The 19,704-nt window shown below is 44.6% G+C and overlaps 2 protein-coding genes across 4 annotated transcripts; both read right to left on the reverse strand.

Moving 5' to 3' along the window:
* Window positions 1-449: 449 nt before the first annotated feature.
* On the reverse strand, window positions 450-13,120 carry b4galnt3b (beta-1,4-N-acetyl-galactosaminyl transferase 3b). 2 transcript variants are annotated; one of them, XM_029154426.3, is made up of 20 exons: window positions 12,620-13,118; window positions 9,847-9,899; window positions 9,678-9,758; window positions 8,719-8,814; window positions 8,119-8,209; window positions 7,912-8,012; window positions 7,752-7,819; window positions 6,718-6,796; window positions 6,536-6,602; window positions 6,263-6,400; window positions 6,027-6,136; window positions 5,412-5,512; window positions 5,155-5,222; window positions 4,058-5,084; window positions 3,698-3,957; window positions 3,429-3,582; window positions 3,277-3,349; window positions 3,026-3,179; window positions 2,694-2,820; window positions 450-2,076 (listed from the first exon to the last, which is right to left on the reverse strand). In XM_029154426.3, the coding sequence occupies exons 1-20, from the start codon at window positions 12,750-12,752 to the stop codon at window positions 1,965-1,967; spliced, it is 3,093 nt and encodes a 1,030-aa protein (XP_029010259.1). In that variant the 5' UTR covers window positions 12,753-13,118; the 3' UTR covers window positions 450-1,964. The 2 variants fall into 2 exon arrangements, with proteins under 2 accessions (XP_029010259.1, XP_029010260.1); XM_029154427.3 differs by lacking the exon at window positions 2,694-2,820 and having other exon boundaries at window positions 12,620-13,120.
* An 803-nt stretch (window positions 13,121-13,923) lies between these two features.
* fkbp4 (FKBP prolyl isomerase 4) lies at window positions 13,924-19,431 on the reverse strand. 2 transcript variants are annotated; one of them, XM_029154471.3, is made up of 11 exons: window positions 18,998-19,431; window positions 18,390-18,534; window positions 18,164-18,306; window positions 17,901-18,021; window positions 16,950-17,106; window positions 16,490-16,580; window positions 16,299-16,382; window positions 16,024-16,209; window positions 15,766-15,909; window positions 15,202-15,305; window positions 13,924-15,092 (listed from the first exon to the last, which is right to left on the reverse strand). In XM_029154471.3, the coding sequence occupies exons 1-11, from the start codon at window positions 19,088-19,090 to the stop codon at window positions 15,080-15,082; spliced, it is 1,281 nt and encodes a 426-aa protein (XP_029010304.1). In that variant the 5' UTR covers window positions 19,091-19,431; the 3' UTR covers window positions 13,924-15,079. The 2 variants fall into 2 exon arrangements, with proteins under 2 accessions (XP_029010304.1, XP_029010303.1); XM_029154470.3 differs by having other exon boundaries at window positions 15,210-15,305; window positions 18,998-19,430.
* Between the last annotated feature and the right edge of the window lie 273 nt (window positions 19,432-19,704).

The following is a 19,704-nucleotide window of genomic DNA, read 5'->3' on the forward strand; positions in this document are numbered from 1 at the left end:
CCTGAGCGTTCCTAGTTTCCCGTGTTTCCCGAGTTTTCGTGTTTCGTGTTCCGTGTCCCTCGTGCCTGTTCCTGTTTTGCCTTGCTCCGCGTATCCTGTCTGTAAAAGAACCTGGACTAACTACCTGACCGTGAGTTTGCCTTATCCCTGCCTGTACTTTTGCCGTGATCATTTTGTGTATGACCTGGACCGTCTGACCTTGCCTTGGGAATAAACCTCCGTTTGATCATAATCCTGCCTCCGTGCTGTGCATGTGGGTCCGCCGCCTGCCCCAAGCCTGACACTCTACACTGGTCAATTTTTCTTCATAATCTTCAAGTTACAAAAGCATCAAAGTGGATTATATACCAATAATTGGAATATTGGAAACTGCAAAATTACATACATATAGACGTAAATTGGCAAAGGGTTAATATAATAATTTAAAAAACATGACACATTTGAAAAGCTTATGATAAAATCTTTGTATTGGAAAATTTCTTCTTGAGTCATCCACCATTTAAACAGCAGCCAAATATACACAGGATTAAAAATCGAGCAAGCAAGATTTCAGAAGTAAAAAATAAAAAAGAATGAAAAAGAGTTGTCCCTGAGAGAAGAGACTCAATGAGGCACACAATAAAGCAGTGTCATAAAAACAGTCTATACTGTACATCTTTGAAGTAACAGAACAGAAAATGGAAGGTATTAAGCATTCTGGCCAAACCAAAAGTGCAAACGCTTTGGTGCAAAGAGAGAGAGAAAAAAACATAACACATTTGACAGTGTTACAAGGCAAAACCATCAGCCACGTCACCATGTTACAGAATGTAAGTGACAAATGGTTCAAATTTAACTGTAGCACTGAAAGGCACAAGTTCATTTCATTCTGGAATGTGAATGAACAGAAAATTCAACCATTAGTTTAAAATAACAACAGAACAACGAGAAATGCATTTCACCCTCATTTCCTTCTGTATTTGTTAAAAGTGGAACAAAGATTTAACCGAGAGACTCAAACTGAACAGTAGTTAGATTCAGTGGGTGAAAAAATAAATTAGCATCATCGTAACCTGGATCTTTAAAACAGCCTCTGCACAAGTCAATAATGTTTGGTACCTGACAATGGCAGAAATCATGACAAAAAATCTCACAACGCTCTGCTTGAGTGCACTGATGTTTAAGCACCTGTCAGCACTGAGATAACACGTAACACAAACCTAACCATCTAAATCTAAGTCATTGTCAGTTTGCTCCATCCCTCACTCAAATGTTTATCCCAGTTTAAGGCATTTCGTGACAATAATTGCACCCAGAACCTGAATCGCAGCAGAAGGCACATTAAATATTAATGAGCACAAAAGGCAGAACATGCAAACTGAGGTACATTTCCAAAAATGTCATTGTTTCTGGACACAAATCACCAAACACTGATAATAAATATAAACATTTCCATAATTTACATGACCCATAAGGCTGTTTACCAAATTAACATTCCACTGTCAAACATTTGATTTAGTCACAAGCACAGCAACTCGTTTGTTTCCTCCAGTTAAGGCCTGTGTGCAAGGCTTGTAAACCTAATGGAATAAGACACTTGTGTGGACACCACAGGAGTGTGCATTTATGTACACCTTCTCCTTGGAACCCGACGGTTCTGCTCATTCAGTAAGAAAGGGTGCAGAGAAGTATGTCTATCTAGTGAGACAGTTCCCCTTTAGTAGTCAACAGTAAATCCAGTGAATTGAACTACGCACATCAGTAGTACACTATGTCCTTAGCGAAAGCTTTCACTGCTGCCCCTTGATCCCCTTTTACCAAGACGACATTTAATCCTATGTCAGCATTTTGCGCCACTCTTTTTTTTTCCTTTCAGCCAACAGGTTTCACGATCACGTAGCAGGAGCCAAGATCCGGCCCTAAAGTGCTCTGGTCGCCGTGGCCGTAACCATGGCAACGTCACGGCGCAGCAGCAGGTGACAAGGTCACCTGTGGCTGGGGGAAAAGCGCCGGTTCCACATGCCGCGTTTGGAGTGATAGTGGTGGAAGAAGTTCCTCAAGTAGATCCTCTCCACTTCCAGTCCGGCCTGGAGGATCCTGCAGCGAAGAACACATGACTTATTCATTTTTGTTAAACTCTAAAGAAGTGGTTTCCAAACCTTTTTATTAGCATTATTAGGCTAAATAAAACAGGCCACAATCAGTCAGCTCAAGCATCTATTGTTGAGTAAAACAGTAAAATGGGCTAAAACTTGTAATTTGTGGGTCAAAACCTCGTCGATGCAAACAAATAGTAAATTTGAATTTGACGCCCAAACAGTCTTTGCTGGGGACAGTTAACATTGCTTCTGCTGCTGGTTTTGCTTTTTACATTCGTTTTGCATTCGTTGCTCATTTTTATAGCCTTCCTGTTCATCACGGTCGGTAATTTTCTACTGTCCCCATATTCACACAACTTTGTGAGAAACAGGAATCAGCCAGTCACATTCAGAAGTGAAACGGGGACAAAACAAAAAGCAGTTACTGACACACAGGGCTGCTCCACAGCGTGTGGGAGAACGCTGCCGCAGGCCGCTTTGTTGTGGAACGATCAGACCTCATTCTCAGGGACTCAGACACCAGCATGTAACTAGCCTGACTGGGGAACCTGTGGGCCTCTCATACGCCAGTAGCAGCAACCAAAGGTTTGTATCGGAATACAGTAGGAATCACACCTGTCGAGGAGCTCCCAGTCTTCTCCTCCCCAGCGGTCTTTGTACTCCTTGGTGTTCATTCCTCCCACTGCCACTAGGTCTGACTTATAGATTCCCAGCAGGCCAAAGCCATTCACCTCCCAGTAACCTGCACCAACACAGTCACATGCATTTCATGTTGACCCAGTCAGGTGTTAGTTATACTGATTCTCCTTATCTTTCCTCAAACACTGATAAGCTCACTATTGTTACATCAGTGTCTAAATTTCTTCTTTTTGATGTTCAACACAGGGCCCTCAATAGAACCCAAGGGAGCTGTGGCCCTGTGAACGTGGACACGCTTCTGTTCCCACCTCTGGCATCCAGCGGTGTGGCCCCACAGTCTAGTCTCATCACTATGGGAGCAAAGGCCATGTACCCCTCCACGCAGTGTTTCCGGATGGTGTGGATGATGGACAAAGGGAAGTGGATGTGGAGGTCACAAAGGAACACTATGCTGTGGTTATCCTGAGGCACGAAAAAACAAACAAAAAAACAGACCATTACTTTTCATTCACAGACCTTGATCTTAACTGTTTTGTGCTAGATGTGTTGTCATACTCACATGTATCAGGTTGACACCTGCTTGCAGACCCGCAGACCGCTCGAAGTTTCCCGTTAGCTTCACGTACTCGTACCTTCGGGATCAAAGAAGCATTGTTGAGTCGCACGCGCCGGACACGCACGCAAACCAACGTCACCGGAGCAAACACCCACCGAGGCAGCGAGGACTTCCCCAGAGCCTTTCTCACGTCCATGTCGGTGCTCTGGTAGTCGACGATGATGAGGTTGAAGTTGGAGTCGCCCGTTTCTCTGTGCAGCTCCTCCATGTCAGCGATCAGCTGCAGCACCCAGCGAGCCTGGTTTTTCACTGAGGCAGAAACAGAAGGAAACTAGAAAGAGGTCTGTGGTTTCAAAACTCTCCAGCTCTCCATTTTAGGAGCGCAGCCTTTGGATGTCACTATGTAACTATATATACACCGAACCTGGCACTATGAAGTGGACTGTGGCGGCAGGATTCCAGCGGAAGCCCACCGGGTTGCACAGCAGCAGCTCAGGTTTTGGCTGTCGGAACCTGGACTCCCTGCCGTGCCGCCGGCTGTGGGGATTCAGAGTGTAGATGTAGTGCGAGAGATGCAGCAGCTGCCCGTCCACCTCCTTCAGCTCCAGCTCCAGAAGGTAGCGGCTGCCCTTGTACCCGTCCACGCGCTTCACAATGTTGACCACGCGCACCAGGGTGAAGCGCCTGTTCGGACAGAGTCGGTCAGAACCCGACCAGAAATTATGCTGCTCTTTACTATGTTGTTTACTTCCAAGTGGAAGTACTTGTACCGCATGCGACTTACGGGCCGTGCTTTCTGATGAGCTGCTCCATGAACGCGTTGACCACGGGCAGAACGTCGCCCGCTTGGACCAGCAGGTTCCCGGAGACGTTGCAGCTCAGATCTATCCAATCTGAGCGCAGACGCTGGAGGTCCAGGGGTTTAACCTGGAACGTCTGGCTCCAGTTGACCTCGGTGTCAAACGGTGCCGGTGTAAGATCCTCGTCATCGGCGCCGTCGAAGTCTCCTCCCGCTTCCCACCGAGCGTCTCTCCCGTTACCGGTTCTGTTGGAAACCTTGGCCTTCTTGCCTCTAATGATGCTGGCTTCCTCTACGTCCTGTTGTAAAGGCATGTTATTGTCTATCTCCTTCTCCCTGAGGCGTTTTCTGTCGTCTTCATGCCTTTGATTGGAGCTAGAGCGTCTGGCGTTCCTTTGTTGAGTTATAACCTGCGTCTCTGCAGCTTGCTGGATCTCTGTGGGTCCTTCAGACACAGTGCTCTTCCTTTCTAAGGACTGATGTGCCTGAATGTGGCTATGGTTCATCTGACGTGACTCCGGGTCCTGCTCAGAGACTCTGACCGCTGGCGTGGAATCTGGATTCTTTTCTTTGACTCTCACAGCTGCTACTGATTTTTGTTTCTTTCGTCGTCTTTTCCCTTTTGTTTTTTTTCTAATCACTGTTTTAATGCGGCCTTGGTTTGAATCCATCTGATTTGGTTCCACCTGCATTTGTTTGTGTGATGACTCCTGCAATCCATCTGGTGCCGGCTGCGGCTGTGGGTTGTTGTCACTGTGCTCTCTCCCCTTCAGCTGATCCTGGTCTAATCTTGAATCAGTAGCGTTGGGTTTGGTGTTGTTGGTTTCTTGCATGACTAAAGCGAAGAGTTTGCGTCTGCGTTTCTGACCGTAATCATCATAATCATCTCCATAGTCAGGTAACATGTTGTTATCTGCTTGGTCCAGTCTGGCTTCCCTTTCTCTGTGATAGGCCTCTTCATCAAAGTCATCCTCTTCATTTATGATAGTTTTCCTCCCATGGAAACCAAAATCTGACACAAGTAGAAAGTTGTTAATTAATAGTCCACTTACAGTGACTTGACTGGCAAATTAAAAAAATACCTCTGACTGCTTTTGCATTCCCTTGTGAATAAGTACGATCTAGTTTCATGTATCTTGAGAAGCCAAACCTGAAGAGGGGGCAAAAAGACAAAACAATGTAACAATTTACAGTAAGGTACCGTGGAAGTACTTCTAACACAGCTTTCTTTACCGCAGGTTGCCAGGTTATTACACACAACCAATACAAACAGTGTAATACAACCCACTGACTGCTCCTAGTTAAGCCTGCTACTTATGTACTGGATGTCTTATCTCACATGTTGAGGTAGTAGGAGCTCTCGGGGTAGAAGCAGGTGTTCTCTGACTCCATGTGTGTGAGTCGCGTGTAGTCATTCGGGTAGACGTACGACATGTGGACCTGAGGACAAGCAACGAAATGACACGTTAGCGCAATGGCACTTTCCTTTCTGCTGCTGGAAAGTGGTGAATCATTGGGTCTTGTGTACAAATGGCCAACGGCGCGGTTTTAAACGTGTGTTTGGGTCTTGGTTTGGCTACGGCCGCGTGTGTGCGTTGTGTCAGGATTTGTTTGGCGAACAGCAAGCAGCAAGATCCTGGAATCCCTGTTGTCACCACAGGTTGCCAGGCAACAACAACAGACTCCATTAAGTCAGTGAAAAACAAACATAATTATAAATATATAATTATGACATAAATCAGACGCTATGCTAATAGATGCTTCTTCTAATGGTTGGGTCATAATGTAAATTACCACAACAGGAACAAATCTGAAACGCAAATATGGTAAATTAAATGTCACATGAAAACAACATGAAATTCCCTAGAACTTTTGTTTCTACTTAGACTAGTATAGAATAAAATAAGCCAGATCTATCATAATAAGTGGGGTTATAAACTCTATAATCACATACAAACCGCAGTCCTTGGTAACGGGCTAGAGGGAAGTCTTTGATGGTGTAGCTGGGCTGGTACGTGCAGTCGGGCAGAACTCCAAGTAGGAACTTGCTGTTTATCAAGGGCACTGTATGCAAACAACAAACAGATTACCTGCAAGATTACTTCTACACACAAACTCAGCGTTTCCGTGTGTGTGTGTGTGTGTGTGTGCGAGAGAGAGAGAGAACTAGAACAACAGAGAGCTGCTCGCCTTTGTAAACAGTGTCTCGTGGGTCTTCCATCAGCATGTCTGCTGCGTCACTGTACTGCTGTGTGGAGGAGGTGTGTTGGTGGCTTGCAGCCGTTTGCGGTATGTGGACGACATCACTCATTAAAAGAGCAGACTCATCTGCGAGAAGAAGCCCCGTGGTGTGAGAACAAGAGATCGATGTGAATTTATGGTGCAACAAAACCACGGACTTGCAATAAAGGCAGCACTGAGTGGTGCAGATTTACTGAGCAGCGCTGGGTTTTGTGTACTTACCAACGTACAGGGAGATGTGCTTGGATTCAATGACCTTAAATTGGGGCTCTTCTTCCAGAAGTCTCCACTGTGAGCAAACAGAATGAACATCGCATCTGTTCAGTTATGAAGTATGTTGCAGCAAAAAACAAAAAACACAAAAAAATGGAAAACCAAAAGCTGAGCTGATCCCAGCTACTTACCGCCACCTCCACGTGGTCCGTCCCTTTATCATTCTGCTTGTGGATAACTTCAAAAAAGTACCTCATTTGAGAGGAAAGCCTATCAGACGGACAGACAGACAGTCAGACAGTCAGTCAGTCAGTCCTCCATCACAGTCATACAGTAGCAGACGTGAGCTTGACTGTTTCTTCGAAATTAAAGGGCTGTGGAGCTCTAAGAACAGCATCAGTGCACGTCCTGGCTCTGCTGCAGCTGCTCCCACGGTCAGATAAAAATCTGTGCCTCAGCCTCCTGAACCTGATTAAGCCGCAATTATATATTTTCACTATTAATCAGGCTGCGCTTAGTCTGAGAAGAAAAGCAGCTATTGAAAGATATTGGGCCTTTTGTTGTCTCTGGATAAATATCTGCATTATATTTAAAGAAATCGTAGTGAAACAAAACAACAACAAAAAGCAAATAATACAAAATAAATGAATTTGTCATAATGCTTTAATTTAAAACACGTCAACTGAATTTTTCCTAAACACTTCAGTTGCTTTAAATCAATTCTGTTATTGAAACTTTCAACACTCATTTCGAGATGAAACCTTTGTGTGAACTGCCTGTTGCTGCTGTTATCTGCTGATATTGAGACGTTTGGTGCTTCTCACTCGCCGTACTGGTCTAGATAATAAATTTCCTGCTCAGTCAACCACAGCCACACTGAGACATTTCCAGCCTGCGAGCATCAACGCAAGGTAATAGACAGGAACAGTGGTCTAATTGTTTCCAGCACACAACAGTCATGTTGAGATTTACTGTATCAGCAGGTTCGAGCCAGTTTCCCAGAAAGACACTAACCTTTACACAGAAATGCTCATACTTGACTTATTAGGTTGTGTTTAGACAATGTGGTGATGCGTGTGCACTCCTTATTCTAGCTTTAACACTAATGTCAAACGTTAACCCTTAAACAATCCTGTGAGAACTGGAAAAAAAATGGTCCAAATAAACACACACACGTTCCTCTGTTGACTTTATTGAGTGCATTAGTGGATTAGACAAAACTCACCAAACCGGTCTGGAAGTCTGTCTGGCATACTTCTCAAACTCCCCTGGGGCCGTCCACTCCTTACCCGTCTGATAAAAGGCCAAATCCACGAGTAAACATAAGAGCGTGAAACATGGACGCGAGCGTCCGGTGAGAACGACCACAGCTACAGTGTGCGCACCTTCCCGACCCACGCCAGCAGCTGCAGGTTGGCCGGAGACTCGTCCGTGCTGAGCCAGAACTCAGAGTTGTCATCGGAGCTCACGGCAAACAGAAATGCTCCTGAGGGACGGGGAGGACGACGGAGCAGAGTGGGAGAGTGAGAGGGAGACATGCATGAACGCAGACTAGAAGCAGAGGGTCGTAGGGACGTGTTGTAGTGTTATACCATTAGCATATGGATGCAGGTAACCAAATATCCTGAGGCCATAGTTGGTCCACTGGGGAGAGACGGCCAGCTTCTGTACTGTGGTCCTGGACTGAAAGAGCAGAAGGAGCAGAGCGGGAAGTCAGCCGCGATGTTGACTCTGGGAGAATTTTGCATGTGGAGCCCAAGGACGCGAGGATCTGACACGTGGATGTGAAATGCAGCTCTGGGCGAACACAGCGGTCCGATGAGCCCATGCAGCTACTTGAGTGCGCGACAGAGGTCTGCTGCGTGTGACAGGATATTGCTGCTCACGGTTTCCTCTGGCGCGACAATGAAAATGATAAAAGGTGTTTGCCACAGATACCCGTCGTCTTAAAAACACAAACACTTGTCTCACGTCAACGGCTTTTGCATTATATGAAATATTTGAATATTACCTGAATTTAGTAAAACGAATACAACAATGTTAAGGATTAATGACGCATTATGTGAACACATAACGTGAAGCCTTATGAAGTCATATGAACACGAGCAGTGACACCATGACGGCCGCCGCAGTTAAACAAGTCAATTATCAGCCAATATTAGACAGAGGAGTGAAGGTCACGTCTCACTCACATGAGGATAAAGTGGGAAGTGCAGGCTTTTGCGCAGGTCGGCGGTGGAGCTGCCGCACCAGTCCTCAAAGACGTGCAGGTTGGCGTGCTGCAGGTACTGCAGGGAGGCAAGAGAGAGGGGCGTGATGAGGAGGAGGAGGATGAAGATGCTGTAAACACGTCGCCTGACCTCAGACACAGGCAACACATCGGCTTTAAGGGTTCGGTTCACGCAAACGGCAGCTCGCGGCGTGAATCGAGCAGCAGCCGAGCTCCACTCGGGGCCCAGACGCGCTGTAAACATACACCTTTGTGACATCTGCTCGAGGCCGCGTAACCCGATCCGCGCGCGGCGACTGGAGAACGGGCGGAACAGAACAGGGTCAGAGCCGCAGCCAAAGCGCCGGGCAGCGCTAGAGCTGATTAAAGGCTAGCGAGGCCCAGCCTCTGATAGTCACAGTGAGGATTTACACAATGACTGGAAGCTCTTTATGGGCTCCGCGTTACTAGTAATTATTTACAGTAACACGGCTCCTTTTCTTTTTTTTCTTGTCTGTGACTTGAAGGGCCACTTGAAACTGAGCCACTCATTCTAAAGTGCGGCTCCATTTCACTTTACTCCAACCATGTTTTCTGCCTATTTTCCTTTCACTTCACAACAATGAAGTAATAAATCAGTGTTTGGACATGGCACGTGGCAAATGTAGACAAACTGGATCCATGACACCCGATACTGTGGCATCACGTTGTGAGAGTAGAATTCATGATAGAGCTGCTCTGTTTAATTACAGGACATTGTGCATGCACCTAATACAGTGGCCGGTCTGTAGCCTAATACGGGGCAGCGGAAGCCGCTGAGGCCGACTCTGTCACAGATACTGTGCTGGACCCAGAGGTGAGGACACCGAGGAGGAGGAGGTGACTGGGCAGAGGTCACCGAAGGGGAATATGTGAGAATCTGGGCGCTGTGGACGCACACACCTCTGGTTTCCAGGCCTGTGGAACGTAGTTGGAGCTCCAGGCGCCTGAATCCACCACGTAGTCGGGATCAAAGCTTCTTTTCTGGAAAATCAGAGGGTCACACGACTTCAGTTTGGCTCCGCGCACTCTCAAACACACGCGCTCGCATCACAGGCCGTCTGTACCTTACCTTTTGGTCAAACAAAGCTCTCTTCAAGCTGGTCTCAACATCAGGATCCATACCTGGGGTGTGAAAGAAAACAGTCAGAGCTGAAGCATATGTAAATATCCACTTCTGTACTCTTTTTACTGGGCTTAAAATACTTTAGGACTTAAAATACTGGATTTGACCGCAGATGTTGCTAGATTTACAGTGTTCAGCAAGATGCTGGCTCATTCACTCTCCATGGGCTCAGGCCGCATTCACAATAAGGCCCATTGTCCCCACGCGGTCGTCTTCTTGACCCGTGAATGGAACTCATCTGACATCGGCCGACCGGCGGACATCGCGCAAGCGAAATCGAATCCGATCCACCCGCCCTCCATCTTTTAAATGACATCGCTGCCGCTTTACGAGCTCGTGGAGTCTGTCATTACCACCAGGGTGGAGACGCGCACCCTTGAGACACGAGGGCCAATTTTGGCAAGTACTGTAATTCTAGAGCGGCGGTCGGGAAAAGCAGGAGAGTAGTATTTTTATCTCCATCTGTCCTCATGAAGTCCTACGCTTCGACTGTTGTTCTTTTTGCACAGGATCAGGTAGATATTTCTCAAATGTATTAAATCATCGTACTGCAGACAATAAATACATAAAACGATAAGCCCGGAAATACTTCAACTTTATCTGGAAAGATTTAAAAAGCAGCCTTACCACTTAGGAACCACTCACAGATACAGATATCACTCTGTGATATTTCCCCACTGGGATATTTATTAACCGCAGCACTTCATACGTTATCTGTGTTCTCAAGTGCCCATGTGACCTTCATGAGGGAAAAACACGCCATCCCTCCAAGAGCCGCAGCTCCAGAGCCAAGCCTTCGGCTGCTCCTATGGTAACCCGTGCAGCCGGTCTTCAGCAGATTCTCTGGAGTTAATAGGTGATGAAGGAGAAGCGAACTTCCTGAGTTAGACGCACCGAGGTCTGCTAGTGCATGACGGCATGAACTGTGTGCCTTTTATTCCCCGTGTGCTTTTATTTTCCTATAAATAGTCATGCAAACTCGCTGTGGGATTTATTAAATGGGCACCAGGTGGAAAAAGAACTTTGTGTTAGGTTGGACTGTTGGTGACGGTGAGGCTGTGTTTGATGCAACGGCCCTCTGTTACTATAATTAATTAATTAATAATTAATTAATCTTGTAAACAAAGTACACATTACTCGCTGTAACAGAAGTATAACTTTTATGGAGCCAATATCTTGAAGCTACAGCTCCTCCGAGTTATTAAAAGAGACTCGTGTGTCAATTTTAAGTGTCCTACAGGCATCGAGTAAAACAGGTACTGAACTGGCAGCTACAACTGAAACGGAGATCACACAGTTCAAAACCGGCCCAACAACTTTTACAAATGTACACACCGTGGCAATCAATCAAGTTACTTGCAAAGACACGTGCAAGCGTTTCTTCGGCACCTAAAGCACAGTTTGAATTCCAGTGAAGTGAAAATAGCTTTCGACACTGAAGCACTTTGTCACCACAAAAAAAAAAATGAAAAAAAGTCCCAGATAATAGTGAATATGTGCTCTGACACACTCACACTCAGCCACATTTAGGTTTCCAGTCTGCTCATCCCGCTCTGCTTAAAGTCACTAAAGACTCAGAGTCCCACTGTGATGCGCGGGCCACAGCCCAGGAATGTGGATATAGGCAGGTTGTGTTATGTAGGTCTGAGGCGTGTGTTCACACGTCAGGCTTCCCTCCAAGTGTGCATCACGCGCTGCTCTTTTACTGTTCGCGCACATCACCAGCGTCCGCCGGCGCCGCGACACCTTGACGTAAGGCTTCGGTGTGAGTGCAGCGCGACAGACGCTGAGCTCCAGTGTAAATACGGTGCAGGGCAGGAAATCTGGTTAGGCAGTGTGAGACGGGACTTCCTTCTGAGTGTAAACTCACAACGTGACCTTCTGACCTACCCATCCCCCCCATGTGGCTGTCAGTCTAGCTCTCTCTCTCTCTCTCTCGCCACAAACACAGATCTACGTGTTGTTTCACCTGCTGTAGGCTCATGTTTCATGTGCAAATGAATCCAGCGTCATGTACGAAAGTTGACGTAAACTTAGTGCATCTTTACAAAACATTCACACTAATTTTAAAGAGACCCCCCCCCCTCTCATTGTGTACAAGTACAACAGAATGACAATGTGCGTTTAATTGTGGTTTGAATAGCTTTTTGGTTAATCAGCTAAATTTATTTTCCTCTTCGCTGAGAAACCTCACCACATGGAATTAAAATCACTGCTGATTATAATTCCTGCGGTCACTTTTGATGCTTTGCCGTCACTTGTATTTAAATAAAGGACGTACATCAGTTAGATTTGTGCGTCTCTATGAAGGAGGCGGGTGAAACATTAGAAACTGAGTGGTGGTTAAAAACGTGGTTAAAGCGAGCTGGTTCTGCATTCTTTCTGATGTACATCTTTAAACGTGAATAAGGGCGATTAATAAATAATACAAACATGTATAAGAAAAAGTGACAGATGAGAAGTGAAGAGCAAAGTTATCTGGTTCCTTCGTTTCTGCTTTTGTGGTCTCCCTCTCTGCACTGTTTCTCATGTTGCACAAATGTGCATGTGTTAAAGCAAAACGCCGTGTACGCTTCACTCCACGTTGATTCACACTGCAAGCGCATTTCGAGCTGCATTTACGGGCTCACGTGAAACTGCACGACGCTCGGGAGATTCGGCGTCACGCGTCGTCCGGGGTCTGCCGCGACTGCATCCAACCTGGCAACCGCGAACTTACCGCTGTCGCCGGGACGCTCCCTGGCCGCGAACATCTCACGGTAGACGGCCACGGTCACGAAGAGCAGAATCGCGGCGCTCAGGAGACACTTGCCGTTGCGCCGCAGTTTCTTCAGTGGGAAAAAGAAGACCATCTTGGCTCTGGGGGCGAAGCCTCACCCCGAGTTACTCATGGGTCAGGTCACCCGCTTTGTCATCAGGAGGGGACCGATCCCGTCGCGGCCCCGTCCGCTCCCGGTGCGCGCGCTCCGCCGCGCCGCGCCGCGCCGCGCCGCGCTCTACTGGTGCCTTGGATGTTCCCAGCGCGCGCGGCCCCTGGTGGCTCCTTTCATCCCGCTACAGCACCCACCGTGCCCCCGGTAATCCACACTGAGCGCTCCGGCTCATCTAAAACTTATACGAGGTTTCCAGTGTCTGTGGAACTGCCGCTCCGTCTATCCGGCAGCGCCAACAGTGAAGCGGCCGAAGCTCACGCCCGCTCCGCTTCACACAAACTTCGTGAAGACAGACGCACATAATGGCAGAGAAGCGAGCGGAACAGACCACGGTTGACCTTTAAAATAAAAGCATTACAATGTCAGTGGAGGGAAAACGTATCACCTAGACTTGAAAAAGGACAGAAACGGTATCAAATGTCTTTCTTACATCCAATTCAACCACCCGATGTAGTGTTTTACTCTTGTATTGTATTTTGTCACACACGCCAACAAAAGCTCAGTTGTTGCTTTATTTTGAAATAGAAAACAGATAATACGCTTCTGTTTAAAGCCAGCTTTGCACCACTTAATCTGAAATTTAAGGGAGGGGGCGTGATTGGCAACACCCATTTTTCACCTTTACAATCACTATTAACAGGTGATTGCTGCAGTTGCAACACCTTCTTGAGTTATTTCTGGTAGTGACACACAACACAGCACATACGTGTGACTTGTTTCTCCTTAGTCCTTCAAATTATTGTCAATAAACTGAAATTAAACAAATTTACCTGTAGAAGCACAAAATAAGACAGCAATTAAACTTTGGCCAGACAAAGTGCAATATCAAAATTATACACAAAGGAGTCATGCCAACAGAAAAGTAAGGGAGGTTTAGCTTTCATAGCATCTCAGATGTCTAATATATTTGTTTCAGTGTTATGACTATTTAAATAAATAAATGAATCATTTAATGGAGGAAATCTTAATCTGGGCTGACAACCATTTGCAGCCCTCTTGAAACAGTTCAAATTAAATATATTTGTGGAAGTCTTTATGATAAGATGATTAGTGATAAGACAGAAAGTCAAGAAATTGAGATACCATCAAGTTGTGACTATACGGTTTATTACATCCTTCTGTCAGACCGAACAGCAACTTGTCCAGCAGACAAATAACTGAACACAAAATTCACAACCCTGTTTGATTTAATTTATGCCCTTTCCTAATTTCAGCTTCCCTCTACAGATGCTTAATTGAACAGGGCTCCTCTTTAGTAAAGACCTAAACAGCTTAAATGGAATAAACAAACATCTGTACATGTAAGTTTTTACAGTAAATACCATGACTTAACTGTTTATTAGTAGAGTTTGTCCAGGGAAAGCTAGTAAATGTCCTTTTTAATATAGCTGCTTTACAACACACATGTTCCAGTTAAGCAATTGCTTGTAGTCATCATTCAGATAATACAGAAAACACGAGCACAACACTCAAGAAAATAAGTACAAAGTCAATATTTCCAAAGAAACATGAACAGTCCTGTATCCTGGGTGCTATGAAGGAGCTCCATGTGTGAACTGACTGAGAAGCTCCAAAGCCTGACAGCTAGTCCAGGCTAACCTCCTATTACTCCACATATCCACAGTACGGCTACATACGTACTTTGGGACACAGGCACTATTAATATTCAGACAAATACCTATGCACACATCCATCACAGCTCCAAAAATTGATCAGTAGGCCCATGAATGGAGGACTGGGTGGATAGCACAAATGTGAAGAAAGGACAGAATGCAATGAGGAGGGGAATGGTATAGCCCTTGATGGGTGAGGGTTTTGTAACTCCACTGAACACTTAGGTTACACTTTTTCCTTTCCTTAAAACAAATGCACATTTCAAAGCCGGGGATTGAAAGGGTTAAGGATTGTGGCACAAATCTATTAAATCCACATCTCTTGGTGCCATTACCTGGGGAGGCCTGCTCAGCTAGCTGCCACAGCAAAACCCTGAACACAAACAAGCCTGCAAAGATGCACCTAAAGACATTTCCTCTCTCACACACACAAACACACACTTCAATCCATCTCTCAAACACACAGTCACACCTTAAACACAAATGTCTGAAATTACAAAAGAAATCTGTCAATTACAGATGAACCGTATCTCAGTCACAGCTTCTATGCTTTTGCTTCACTTGCATCTTCCTTTACTCCATTCTCAACGTCCATCTCCTCGTCGCTGTTCTCTTTGCTCTCGCTCTTTGTCTTTATAGCTTCTTTCTGTTTAAGAAGAGGAAAAGAGGAAAAAAAATTATTTGATTTCTTTCGCTCAGTCTCTTTGACAATGGAAAGAGCTACCAAACTCTTCTTACTGGTGCAAAAAACTCACTTCTTTACCTTTGAATCCCTCTCAGCAAATTTCTGGAACATGTTGGCGTAGATGCGTTTGTCTTTCTCATGCTGATCTTTGATGCTTTTCTGACAGAGGACCACCTGGCCAAGAAACAGTCATACAGTCAGACAGAAAAAAACAGGTGCAGCAAGACAAAAAGGTATGATGTACATCTCTACTCCATAATCTCCTAAGTGTGGGTAACCATGGGTGCATTAAAGTCGCTAAGTAAACTAGCTGCATGCCTTTCGAAGGTGGGAGGAAGCCGGAGTACCGGAGAAAAACGGCACCAGTCGGAACCCAGGATTTGACCCCAGGTCTTTCTAGCTGTGTGTTAAAAATGCTACCAACTCCTCTACAGTACTGACCAGGGATGTAGTTTAAAATTTCACGTAGAGCCATTCGTAGAACAGCAACACTTGAGACCCCTGGTAGTCCAGTCCAATCATACAAGAGCTAATCTTTTTGGTTTACTCTGAAGGAGCAGCGTTTTGGTAAATGTGATTGTCATGGTGTAAATTTTCTGCCGTCTCTGCTTAAATTGCTTTATTCGCTCAGTACCTGGCTTTTGGCTGCCTTGTTAGCAGGATACAGCTGAAGAACTCGTTGGAAGTCATCTCTTGCCCGATCAAACTCCTTCATACCAAAAAGTGCCTCTCCCCTTCGGAACAAAGCCTTCTCATTAGAGGCATCAATCTCCAGAGCCTACAATCAGAGTATAATTGCATGTTTTTAACATTTTTATAATTAAAATGCATGCTCTTTTCTTCATCATACTTGCTGTCATCCAATTCAAGAGTAAATAAAAATGACAAGCACCTTGTCACAATTTTCAAGAGCCTGGTTTGGCTCCTGTAGCTTAAGGAAGCACATGGCCAGATTCAGATATGCAGCTAGCCGCAGCGCTTTGGCTTTCTTCTCATCCTCTTCTGACAAACCAGACTCATGTTCCAGCCATGACACGATCCTTTTGTACTGAACTGATGCCTGTTTGTATTTTCCATCCTGAAGCAAAATACAAAAAATGACAGAAAAAAAATGTCACCCAAGCATTAAATTATTCTTTAGGCTTTCCATTCCTGCCCAATACATACCTTAAAGTACTGTGTTCCTTTCTCTTTAACAATGATGCTCTGTTCCAGTTTCTCACTTGTGGTCATCTCCCATGATTCTTTTGCCTTAAGAAAATATTTATCTTTATCTTAGAGGGTGTGAGTGTCACTCTGCACAATCGCTTAACTGAAGCTGAGATTTGTTATTATACACACTGCAGAGATCAGTTTACCTTTTCAAAAGCTGTGAGCTTTATCTTGTATTGCAGCGTTGCTCCACCGGGAATGTTATAGTTTGAATTTCCTGCATTCCCAAAGCCATATCTACAATACAAAGACACTTATTGGTTATGAAACATACAGTATGCATGCATGTTTTTCTTAACTACAGTGATTAGTTGAGTAATCAGATAAAAATAATTTAGTTTTAAAGCGCAACAGTTAATATACACATGAAAAAACATATAAATTGAAATTACTAGCTAACTGGTTTTACACATTAAATAGTTTTGAAAAACATGTTTTTTTATACTGCCTACAAACACTTATTTTAATTTCAAATTAAAATGTGACACTGTTATTATTAGGTATAGCTCGAATACACTGATTAAGAAGTGTATCACATATTAGGCTGAGATGTACATTAACATTCACAAAAATACAACAGATCAGACATTGCACATGTGATCATACTTAGGCTTGATAGTGAAGAGTGCTTCCTCTCCCTGCTCCATAGCCATGATTGCTTTTTCCACTCCAGGAGGCAAACCAAAACCCTCTCCATCACCAATCTCAAACTTGAGTTCTCTCTCATCAAACACACGACCCTCGTATGTGCCCTCCAGAGTAACTAAAAGGAAGATAAAATGCTACAGTAAGCTCCTTTTACAAATTAAACAAATTGTAACTCCTGTGCCCACACATTATTTGCTGCATATTATATACTGATTAAACACTACAGTGCTAGACTAACTAATGCTGCTTGTCAGTATTAAAACAATACAATAAACTTTGAGCCACAGGTAATCTCTTCATCAGTTGAGCAACTGCTTCTACTTTGGAAAACACATGCTGAACGCGTGATTCACTCATTTCATACTGTCCAATTCTATTACATTTGTAATGAAGTATTCTCCCATACTAGCACTGCAGGTGAAAAGTTTGCGCAACAGGACTGGTAGGTTTTAATTATAGTGCAACTGATTCAATTTGTCATGGATACTAATCATGTCAGTCAGAATATAAACAAATATCAGTGTGAAAACCCACCTGCAACCCTTTAAGATTTGCTAAAAATAATCGAAGGAACAAGGCTGGCGTGTTGCAGCAAGTTACCGCAAAGATGGTTTAGGAAAATAAAAACACGGAAGTGCAGTTAAAAAGAATCACTGCCTAATCTCTTCCTCCTTGAAATCATGACGCACTAACTCTGAAATGTTAACGTCTGCAGTTAGAAAAGTTCTATGCTTATAATGAATATTTCCACAAATAGTAGTACACAATGCACGTCGGCATGAAAATTAAAAAATATATACACCTACTCTGCCTTCCAAAATATGGATATAAATCAAACATTAGGTCAAGTGTGCTTATTGTCACTACATTCGCTAATAAGCAACAAGAAGTTTTAACTTGATGTGCTACCTTCAACAGCAGACCCTTCATTCGGCTTGGAATATCCTTGGCCTTTAGAGACAATGCGCCGAATGATTCCTCCATCTTCATCCTGGGTTATGTCCTCACCTCGAAATTCAAACAGCTCCACCTGCAAGTGTAAATTACATGTAAATTAATATCCTGATATTTGATACAGCAATTCAACTACATACCCTGGAAAATACGATTTTAAATGCATAGGTGAACCACAGATCAGATGAGCCATCCAGTTTGTTACAAATGAAGATTACCTCAAAAACAAGAGTGGCCATGGGAGGTATTTTGGGAGGACTGCCTGCAGATCCATACGCATACTCCGGCTTGCAGATGAGCTGGCACAGCTCCCCCACTTTCATAGTAGCGACGCCGATATCCCATGCTTTAATTACTTGACCTAAACAGAGAACAGCAGTTACCAAAGCCGTCTGTGTAAATAGGTCAGGCAACGTTCATGCCTCGGCTAGATATGAAACCAACCTTTGCCTAGCTCGAAGGAAAACCTCTCCCCTCGGTCTCTGCTCGAGTCAAATTGAGTGCCATCCAGAAGTGTGCCCACATAATGTACGAAGACTTTGTCACCAGTCATAGGCAGCTCTGTGCCAGTACCTTCCTTTTTCACCAACTGGAAAAAGACACAGAATCATATTCATTATACATTTATAATATTCCATTTTGAGCATTATTTTTGTTCAAGTTGGGCAATAGCTGCTTTCATATAATGGGGGACGTGTATAGTTACAACCACTGTGCAATGTTTTGCTTTGCAAATAACAGATTATGTAATTATTGTTACAAATGCGATTGGATGCGATTAGTTAAATGACAACACAACTGATGCTTCTGGTCTTTCTCCAAGGTTCCAGAAGATTCTACAAAAGTGGACGGTGGACGTGGCTCAATAAATATTATTAACGTCTAACCTACGCTAACCTAAATTCGCAGCTTTTGTTGGCGGTGAGCTAGATAGCGTAGTTAGTCATCAACGGCTAACGTTAGCCTAGCCGAATGAGTAATCGACGTGCAGCCATATAATAAGTCAGAGAGCTGGATTAGCAAACACAAAGTATCAAAACGCTGCCACTTACCTTTAAAACACCCCCATCTTTCTTTTGTGTGATATCCTCTCCCTCCATTGGGATGGTGTGTTGCCCTTCACTCGCCAGCTCCTCTGCAGTCATTCTTTCGAAGCAGATTTCCTTCTCTTCCTGCACTTGCCTGCAAACGCCTCACTAAGCGAAGCTAATCGACGGCTAAATCGCTTATGAAAATCCAACCACAGCCAACGCAAGCTAGCGAGCTAACGTTAACGGCGTGTGAACGGCGCAGCGCCTTGCAAGTCCTCCTAACTACCCGAGAACGTTATTCTGAGCAGTGAACACGCTACACCTTGCAGCTTACTACGACACCACTTTGTTATTGGTGTGCACCAGAAATACGGGCTTAAGGCTAAGTTACTTCAAGTCCACGTTGTCGCCGTCTGGCAGCCGACAAGCGCTTAAAGAAGGGCAGAGAACTTTCCAGACATACTGGGAGGAACCAGGGGGACGGGCCCACATTGGGAGCGTTACATATTACGACGCGCTTGTCCCGGAGTAAGATAAACATTAAAAAGAGCTCATCAAACGCAACGCTCCCCACTTGTAATTTATCATTGCATACACAGTTAACGGTGTCGTGTGAAATATATCTAATAACCAAGCAGTACTTAGTTAAAGTATCCAAATGGGTCAGGAATTTAAAAGTAGCTCCGTCCACCCATGTATCAAAGTATATTTAGACACGCGCTCCTTGT

The sequence above is a fragment of the Betta splendens genome, chromosome 6 (assembly GCF_900634795.4).
Source record: "Betta splendens chromosome 6, fBetSpl5.4, whole genome shotgun sequence".
NCBI classification, from domain to species: Eukaryota; Metazoa; Chordata; class Actinopteri; order Anabantiformes; family Osphronemidae; genus Betta; species Betta splendens.

Excerpts from the sequence above, each read along its gene's own strand:
- b4galnt3b (XM_029154426.3), bottom strand. The coding sequence starts at position 12,752 with ATGGTCTTCTTTTTCCCACTGAAGAAACTGCGGCGCAACGGCAAGTGT. Across the intron at positions 8,815-9,677 it reads CACAGGCCTGGAAACCAGAG|TACCTGCAGCACGCCAACCT; the intron begins GTGTGTGCGTCC and ends GCCTCCCTGCAG. Across the intron at positions 3,583-3,697 it reads AGTCCACTTCATAGTGCCAG|TGAAAAACCAGGCTCGCTGG; the intron begins GTTCGGTGTATA and ends TTTCTGCCTCAG.
- fkbp4 (XM_029154470.3), bottom strand. The coding sequence starts at position 19,090 with ATGACTGCAGAGGAGCTGGCGAGTGAAGGGCAACACACCATCCCAATG. Across the intron at positions 16,383-16,489 it reads AGCTCACAGCTTTTGAAAAG|GCAAAAGAATCATGGGAGAT; the intron begins GTAAACTGATCT and ends TATTTTCTTAAG. Across the intron at positions 15,910-16,023 it reads CTCTTGAAAATTGTGACAAG|GCTCTGGAGATTGATGCCTC; the intron begins GTGCTTGTCATT and ends CTCTGATTGTAG.